This window comes from Trichomycterus rosablanca, chromosome 6 (genome assembly GCF_030014385.1).
Source record: "Trichomycterus rosablanca isolate fTriRos1 chromosome 6, fTriRos1.hap1, whole genome shotgun sequence".
Taxonomy (NCBI): domain Eukaryota; kingdom Metazoa; phylum Chordata; class Actinopteri; order Siluriformes; family Trichomycteridae; genus Trichomycterus; species Trichomycterus rosablanca.
Genome location: NC_085993.1, coordinates 5,367,560 through 5,377,395, shown reverse-complemented (window position 1 = coordinate 5,377,395; position 9,836 = coordinate 5,367,560). Strand labels below are relative to the sequence as shown.

The 9,836-nt window shown below is 38.9% G+C and overlaps 1 protein-coding gene across 1 annotated transcript; it reads right to left on the bottom strand.

Moving 5' to 3' along the window:
• Nucleotides 1-208: 208 nt before the first annotated feature.
• Nucleotides 209-4,258, bottom strand: znf648 (zinc finger protein 648). The gene is made up of 3 exons (XM_062997135.1): nt 3,151-4,258; nt 1,221-1,324; nt 209-256 (listed from the first exon to the last, which is right to left on the bottom strand). Exons 1-3 carry the CDS (start codon nt 4,256-4,258, stop codon nt 209-211), a joined length of 1,260 nt encoding a protein of 419 aa, XP_062853205.1.
• Between the last annotated feature and the right edge of the window lie 5,578 nt (nt 4,259-9,836).

Genomic DNA, 9,836 nt, shown 5'->3' with positions numbered 1-9,836 from the left:
ACATGTGTAATTTCCTTGGCATTGATATCCTTTGTTTAATTTTACTTTATGTTTTACGATCGCTTTATCCTGGTCAGGGTTGTGGTGAATCCGATTTCACAGACTCAATGGAACCCAGCAGAAAATGCCAATCCATTGCAGGGCCTCAGCCATAACCCTGGCATCCCAGACATAATATCACCACTGGGGATTTGAACCCTTTATCCTATCAGTACTGGTTGGTGTAATTTAGCGATGTGTCACAGATGCGTGAGCCCTAAAATTACATAAAATTATAAGTTCATCATCATTTTATTATTAAGGAAAAAATTATGCATATAAATATTGAAAAAAGTGATATTCTTTTTTAATAATCGCTTCTCCAGTTTAATTGATAAGCCAAATAACTTTAAATAGGCTTTTTTAGCAGCTTTGTGGAATATACCATCGTTAATCTTCCCATTAAATTCACATAATTAATAGCTTCTGCTCTACGGTGGAAATAAAAAGTTCACACACCCCTGTTACAATACCAGGTTTTTGTAAAAAGTGACCTAAAATTTGTACAATTCAATTGAAAAAACAAACTGAATTTTGGGTGGGGGGAATGAAGATAAAAAACTTACAATAATGAGGTTGCGTAAATATGCACACACAAAGTAAAAGTTTGTTAAAGGGTTGACTTTCAGCATTTTACACCTTGACCTGGCAATCTTTGCCTACTCGGAGTTCCAAATCTGTAAGATTGTGAAGGTGTCTCCTGTGCCCGGCCCTCTTCAGGGGGCAACAATGGTAACCTGACAGTGATGAGGCTAGAACCAGCAACCTTAACTGCTGAGCTACCAAAATGATAAATATACTATAATATAATAGTATAAATAATATAGTTAAATGAACATGTCTGTGTGAAATGAGAAGTGATCTTAAAATGCCCTTTTCTAACTAGTTCTGCCAACATGACTCAATACACAGTTAAACGTTACACATTTTATGCCACTTAGTTTTTTTTAATAATGCAGCTTAGGTTTGGCTGCCCTGAAGCAAACTAACAGAAACAGTTATTAAATCATTCTCCTGTGTGTTGTATTAGGGAGTAGATGATAAGACGAGTGGACAAATCCCAGGCTCTCATCAGGTTTAGTTCCTCTAATCATTTTATTAGCAGCATTGGTGTAAATATGTCAGTGAGGTATTAAAGCTACACTGGCATGTTTCACTCCTGCATGCTTAGAGCACTGTACCAGGCTTCCAACACGTGAGCCTGGCATGTAGAACAGTTTGTCCTGCTGGGCTGTAATGCTATGCAACTCAGGGGTTTGAACGTAGCTTAAATTAACTTGTGGGCCTGTAGGACAGAAACACATGATGGCAGAGCTTCTGCAACAGTGCAGCTTGGTGTGTGGGCATCCAGGAGAAATAAGACGCTCCAATTACACCCCACTTACAACGTCAGATGTAAAATTTCCTTTAAATTTAAGTTTATTATGCAGTGAAAATGTTATAATGAATAGAAACAAAACAGCTAATAATATTGAAAACAACTCAAATAAACAAAACATTTCATGTATAAAACATTATTTAATGTTCACCTGGTATCTGAAAGACATGACAAAAGCAAGAAAATTCAAAGCTCAAGGTAAAAGATAAAAGAAAATAAGAAGGTACAGGTGCATAAATAAAGATGGAAACATTTCTATATGAAAATCCTAAATAGAACAAAGTAACTTTCTTGTGCGTTTATAAAAGATCGAAGGCTGTGCATTTATAAAATATGTAGTAATATTAAAGAAATTATTTTTCTGTGCATCTTTACTTTAAATTTTGTTTATTTACTAATTATTAAAACATTATTATTATTATATTGTATATTACTGTTAATTTATTATTAATGTTATTATAACAATATATTTTTATTCGTATTTTTAATAACATTTTTAATTTTAATTTTTAATAAATAAAGTTAAAATTAAAGACCCTTATGCATAAGACTCGATATTAAACAAATCAACTTTTATATCTGGTCATGTTCAAAAATAAAATAGTAAAATAAAAGAACAAGAGAAACATTACGACTTCAAACTGAATCTGAATATATGATTAAAAAAAGCTAACAAATAACAACAATTAAAAAAAAATTATGATGATGATTATTATTAAAAATGTCTTGATAGGCTGCTCAGGTGGCGCAGTGGTGAAACACACTAGCACACCGGAGCTGGGATTTCGAATACATCGTATCAAATCTCAGCTCTGCCATCTGGCTGGGCTGGGAGGTCACATGAACAATGATTGGCTGTTGTTTCGGGATGGGGAAAGCTGGACTGTAGCTGATTGATGGTGCCTGTGCAGAGTCGAGGAATAATGCTGATCAGGGTGTGGCTCTCCGTACACAAAGCTGATCCACATATGAACTTGCCTCGTGCAGGTGAAAAGAGGCAGTCAGTACTGAGCACGTGTCGGAGGGGGCATGTGTCAGTTGCAAAGCTCCTCAGTTAGCAGTGGAGGGTTGTCAGTAGAGGTGAAGTGTAACACAATCAGGGTAATTGTATTCGACCAGATTAGGGGATAAAATTGGGGTGGAAAATCGGAGAAAAAGAGAAAAAAAAATGTCTTGATGTCTTGGCAGTGTCTACTAAAAGATGGCTTAATTATTTTAAAGACAATTACAATTTATTGCCAAGTTGAAATAAAACCAACATTTTTTTTAAACATAATAAGCATCTACGCTAGCCCATTATTACCATACTCCTTGACCTTGGTGGAGTATTGGTGGAGGTGTTGAAGAGCAGCATGTCCTTTGTATGTGCGGAGAATCTCTGGTGTAAAAATGTGTCGGAGGTGGTGGAGGTGGGTGTCGTGCATTAGGCAGAGTGAGCATATCCTAATGAGGAAAATGCAAAGACCATACATCATTGTTATTAAGATAATGTAACAATCTTATATTTTAATGACTGGCAAAGTAGGAAATTAATGCCATCTTCTGTCATCTGAAACATCCCTGAGCACTGGTGAGGCTGTTGGTCGATAGTATGTGGACACCAGCATATAAGCTTGTCTTTGTAATAGTTTTATTGCTATATAAAACAAACAAAACAGACCAAATTTAAACTGGTGGCTGAAGTACTTGTTGCAATCAATGGGCTGTGTGTGTTCGCTGGTGCCTAAACAGACGTGATGGCATGGCAAATGCCACCCCACACTCGGTGCACGTGTGAGGGCGGAAACCCGTGTGCACGCTCAGATGCTCGGTCAGGTTGGAGGACTTGGTAAATGCTTTGGGGCAGATGGGGCAGGTGAATGGACGCAGTCCACTGTGGACTTTCATGTGCTCGGCGAGGCGTGAGGGCAGGGTGAAGGCTTTGCCACAGTCGGAGCAGATGAAGGGCTGCTCGCCCAGATGTGTCCGCTCGTGCCGGAACAGTGCCAGTGGTTTGTTAAAGGTCTTACCACACTCATTGCATGGAAATGGTTTGTCTTTGGCGTGTGTGTTGCGCTCATGCTTGCGCAGATCCGATGAGCGTACAAACTCCTTGCCGCACTGGGAGCAGTCGTACGGCTTCTCGCCTGTGTGTGTCCTGATGTGCTTGCGATAGTCCGAGGACCACGTGAAGCTCTTGTCGCAGAAAGGGCAGCAGTATGGCCGCTCGCCTGTGTGCAGACGCTTGTGTTGCTGCAGTGTGCCCTGATGTGCGTATGCCTTCCCACAGAGATCACAGATGTGTGGTTTCAGCCCACTGTGCGTCTCCACATGGCTTAGCAAGTTGCTGGATTTCTTGAAGGCCCAGTTGCAGTAAGGACACTTGTAAGGACGGTTCTCCGTGTCACCTTCTACGCTGCGTTTCTTCATAGCAGCGAATATAAACTGTGGCTTGGCTGTTTGTTTTGGATCTGGCTTGTGTTCCTGGGATGACTTTGCATCTGGGACTTTTGAAACCGGTGCCAAATTGTTTTCTTCAAGTTTCACCCTGCACATTTTCTCCGGCTCTGATCCAGCCTGTTGGATCGCACTAACAGCCTTGTACTTATTTACATCCTGCTGGACATTAAAGGAAACTGGATCTGTCTGAAGCATCTCTACAGTAGAACTGAGGGACAATGGACTTCCCCCTGTACTGTGTGTAGTCGAGCCTGCTCCTTTACGTTTGTTATTAGAATTAAGTTCAACTGCAATGGGTACATAATGCATCCTTTTTATCAAGCTTTTTCTGATGCTTCTTTTGGAGATGTAGGCTTTATCGTTGATAATATCCGGCTTTGGATGGTCAGAAGTTTCTGCCATTGTAAGGTTTGGTCAGCACTGCCCTTAGCTTGCAGTGGGTTACCACAGAACTGCTTGATCTGCCTGTGGGGTAATAAAGGGATAATAAATTACAGTCAGTCATTGATAACTTGGACCTTTTTAAAATCTGTTTCTGAAGTTAACTGCATCTACCACAATAATATGAAACACTGTTGGACCACCATTGTGCAGATATACCTGGGCTAGTGGATTCTGCTTAGTACAACTGTAACACTAAATTGTACACTATATGGCCAAAAATATGTGGACAAGTATTTCAGCCACAGGAGTGTACATTATATTTTATGGTCAATTCCAGTCCTGAAAAGCCACATTTGAGCCCAATTTGATAGTAACTAAAATGACATTATGTATATTTTGGCGTAAATCTATACAACAAATTCTAAAACAAATCTTTACAAATCCAGTCAACATTTGTAAAAAGTTTTCTCGTATTATAACTCAGTTAAAAAGTGGTTTTCCACACCAGCACCGACATTCTGAACTGGGCGCCGTCTAGCGAGCATAATTGGCAGTGCCTGCAGCTGATACTAATTGGCCACCGTATCTGCAGGGTGGGGGCCTGACTATGTGTGGGTGGGTGGGTCTTCATACGCTGTGTAAGGACCCTGATTGGCAGAAGAGACGCTGTGCAGAATGCAGGGGCGAGAAGAGGAGGGCTGTGCACGTGTCGGAAGAGGCATGTACAGCAACGTGCTCTCCTCAGATGCAATCTGGTATCTCTCAGCAGCGGAAGACAGAATTGAGTGTGCTAAATCGGGAGCAAAATGCATTTAAAAAAGTGGTTTTCCGGCGCTCAGGTGGCGCAGCGGAATATTCCGCTAGCACACAAGCCCTGAGATTCTGAACACCCCGATACGAATCTCGTCTCTGCTACTGGTCGGTTGTGTGCCGTCTAGCAGGCACAATTGACAGTGCCTGCAGCAGACACAAATTGGCCACTGTATCTGCTGGGTGGGGAAATGACCGGACCAAGTGGATGGGGTCTTCAAACGCTGTGCAAGGACCCTGGTTAGCAGATAGAGAGGTAAAGAGGTAAAAAATGGGTCTGCTAAGACTGTGCACGCGTTGGTGGGCACATGAGCAACAATATACCCTCCTCAAACGCAATCAGAGATCCACAGCAGTGTAAGACAAATTGACTACGCTAAATTGGGAGAAAAAGGGAGAACATGCATAAATAAATAAATAGGAAAGAAAGTGGTTCTCTGGGTACTTGGGTAACTTTCATTAAAAAATAAACAGGCAGACGTTGGACTAGTTGCTGTAAGTTAGTCGGGGTGTTAGTGAGCGAGTGTGGTGTTCTGCACCAGGGTGTTTCTCTGCCTTGTTATTGCACCCATGAGCAGGATCCAGTGGTTAGTAAAAATAAAAAAATCTGATAACAGAAAAAAATATTTTACTTTTGTACCTCAAAGCTACTAACGGTCTAGAAAATTTATTATTTTTTAATAATTTTTTTTAATGAAATATAAATAATTTGATTTTAAAGAATGTAAACTTGCATTATAAAAATAATTAATACATACCAAAATAATTATTAATAATATTTACAATTAAATAAAGCACAAAAGTGATATTAAAACAATAACAACAACAATAATAATTAATATAATAATAAGATTTATATATATATATATATATATATATATATATATATATATATATAGTATATATCAATTAACAATTTAAGAGTTTACATTACAGATTAATTTGATGTACATATAAATACTTTATTGCATTCTTTAAATAATTTGTGTGTATGTGAGAGGAACACTCATAAATCAAAATTCAGCTGACTGGACTTCATGCCATCTGTTTAAAACGTTATGGCTTTGGCTCAGTGACAGCTGAAGGCCTCTCAGAACTGTTATTAATTCATGTCGTTTTATTTTACTACTGCTGTTAAAATACAGTGCTAATGCACTTTGTACTATCATTTACCACTGCTCTAGGCACGTGGGTGATTAATACTGGTCAATGTGTTTCTGAATATAAATAAGTCAACACATCCTAATAAACAGTATTATTCATTCAGTTCAGTTATTGTCTGTTTTAACACTGCTTTTTCCTGTTCAGGGTGATGGTGGGTTTGATTAACTGGGCAACATGTAGGAAACACACCAGACAGGTCAGCAGTCCATCACAGAACAGACACACACATTCACATGCAAATTCACCTAAATCACATTTTTTTAGACTGTGGGAGAATAAAACGGAGTCCCGGGAGTAAATTCACACAGTCACTTTGGTTGCATTCATGACAGGACAGGTAGTTACTCGTTACACAAGGTTAATCGGTTCACAAATTTTAATATCAAACACAGTCAGGGACAATTTTGTATCTCCAATTGACCTTACTTGCATGGTTTTTGGACTGTGGGAGGAAAGCGGAGCTCCCAGAGGAAACCCACACAGGGAGAACATGCAAACTTCACACAGAAAGGACCCAGACCGCTTCACCTGGGAACCAAACATAGCACTTTCTCACTGTGAGGCGACAGTGCTACTCCCTGCCATTGTGCTGCCCTAATAAATAATAATAATAATAATAATAATAATAAGTTAATATAAATAATAAGCTGTAATTTATAGCACTTTTCACAAACTCAAGGTTGTGTTACAACAGCAGAACAGTAAATGATATTAATTATGTGGAAAAAAAAAACTACAGGACTAAAGAAGGACAGAAATACAGTTTGAAAAGAAATGTCTTCAAAAGAAACTTAAAAGAGGAAACTGATGTACAGTCACAAAGAGTTTGGGGCAAGGAGTTTTGGTACAAAACCAATCTTCCACCCACTGATAGTGTAGTATAAGGAAGAGTGAGAACCACGCTATAAAAGGACCTAGGGGTGGTTGCAGGTAGCAGTGGTGTAATGTAACGAAGTAAAATACTTTGTTACAGTACTTAAGTATTTTTGGAGTATCTGTACTTACTGTACTTAGATTTCTGTTTAAATTCACTTTTACTTCATTACAGTTCCTAAATGAAATGTATACGTAATGTGTGTGACAAACTGCATGAAAGCAGGTGTGGCGAATTTGTGATCAGTGCTTGTAAGTTAGAAGGAGGCAGACCATGACCATGCAGGGCTTTGAAAAACATGACCATGTAATAAGAAATATTTTGTACCTTGTAAGTTACTGGTAGCCAGTGCAGCTGGTTAGGAATGTGGGTGATGTGGGCAGATTTTTTGTTGTATGTGAGCACTCTTGCTGCAAAGTTTTGGATGTACTGAATTTTATTCATCATTTAGCCGGTAGACCAGAGAAAAGAGAATTACATTCTTTACAGCAGTGGTTCTCAAACTTTTTAGACCGAGTACCACCCATTATCAAACCAAAAGTTCCAAGTACCACCTATGTTTCTCATCACAGAACCACATATGGCACACATTAATTAGGTGTGTGTGTATATATATTAGTGATGGGAATTCTGGCTTCTTGAAGGGAGTCGGATCTTTTGGCTCGGTTCCTTTTAAAGAGCCGTTCAAAAAATGGCTCTTCGTTCTTCGGGAGGCGCTACAAGGTAAACTATAGACACCCCCGATATTAATATCAAATGTTGCTACCTTGCCTTAAATGTATTTCTAATTCAAACAACACTTAAACGAGAAAAAAAGATTTATTTCAAAAGGAAAAAAAACTACTGACATACTGTAGTTGCATTTCATTAAGTTTCAGAAAAATCCTCTTTTGTGCAGAGATGCGACTGTTTGTTTCTGCTTTAAAACATAAGCACAATGAAATAACCAGATTTAACACAATTAAACAAGTTTATTTCTCAATTATTTGTCATTATACTACTAGCTCTAGCTCTGTGTGTGTGTGTGTGTGTGTGTGTGTATGAGTATGCATGCGTGCGAGTGTGTGTTTATGTGTGTGGTGTTAGTGTATGTGAATGTAAGTGTGTGTGTGTGTGTGTGTCGCTCGCTCTCCGTGATACTGAAAGTGCAGCTCTTATTACGAGTTATGATTAATTCCCTCTACTGATGCGAAGCTGAATGGGTGGATTACAGTCGATAAGAACCGTGCGCCTGTTTAGCGGAGCAGCCTTGTGATGTCAGGAACGAGGTCAGTGAGCTTCAAACTCAGATCTGGCTCTGACAAAAGCGTTTCGGAAATTTCGAGATGGAAACCGCGAACTTGAAGTATAGACGTAATGAAGTACGGTGTCTGCGTAGCCCCGAATATTTTTAAAAACACATTCGTTTTAATTAAACTGATTTTATTAAAACAGAATTATAAGAACTTTGATTTTATTAGTAATTTACACATTTTGTTTCATATTTTTTTATTTATAATTATTAAATTATTAATTTTTTCGGTGCATGTAATTACTTTTCCGAGATTATCTGGCGTACCACCTCGTGCTGCTTCACGTACCACCAGTGGTACGCGTACCACAGTTTGAGAACCATTGCTCTACAGGTTTGTATTTTTACCACTTTGTTTTTTTATTGTATTTTGCCACATTTCCACCTTTTTCTCCTAGTCTAGTCCTTTTTAATTCAATAATTGCAACTTCTCTGCTGCTTACAGCACCTCTTAGTCTCTCAGAGAGCCATATCACGTACGAAGAGTCAAGACCATCCAGCAAATGTTGTGTTTGCAGCAGCAATGTGGAACCCCAAAGACCTGCCTCCTACAGGCACATCCAACTGTACTTGTTAATCTACTGTACTGTAGATTGATAGATTTTGGGGCACAATTTCTATTTATTTAAACAATTCACACACTGACACACACACACACACACAATTTCAAATAGTAAATGTGTGTACACTTTTGCACCATATGTTTAACTGAGCAAAGAAAATGTGCAGTAGTTTGTTTTCTGTATAGCAGGGGTGTCCAGTGTTATCCTTAAGGGCAGGTGTTGCTGCAGGTTTTAATACCATCCAGGGCAAAGCTTGACCTGATAAAACTGATCAGATGTAAGTGATTAAAAAGGATAATTCAGGTGCTTGATTGATATTGATACAAAACATGCAGCCACACCGACTCTTTGTGAAAAAGGTTGGACACCCCTCCTGTAGAGAAAGACAGATAATGTAATTTTTTTTGTATTTTATCGAGTGTATTTTGTCTGAGCAGGAATAAATAATGAGATTCTGAAAGTTTAGAAGACTGATGAAACCAAGTACAGCAGAATAATAGAAATCCATTTGACACAAATTAATTAAGGCGGCTCAGCGGCAGCACTGTCACCTCACAGCAAGATGGTCCTGGGTTCGATTCCCAGGTGGGACGGTCCGGGGTCCTTTCTGTGTGGAGATTGCATGTTCTCCTCGTGTCTGTGTGGGTTTCCTCTGGGAGCTCCGGTTTCCTCCCACAGTCCAAAAAACATGCAAGTGAGTTGAATTGAAGATACAAAATTGTCAGTGACTGTTTTTGACATGAACTGATGAATCTTGTGTAACGAGTAACTACCGTTTCTGTCATGAATGTAACCAAAGAGTAAAACATGATATTAAAATCCTTATAAATTAATTAATTAAACCTGAACTGTCAGAGTGAGCGTTTATGCAATTACTTGAGACAGAAACGAGGA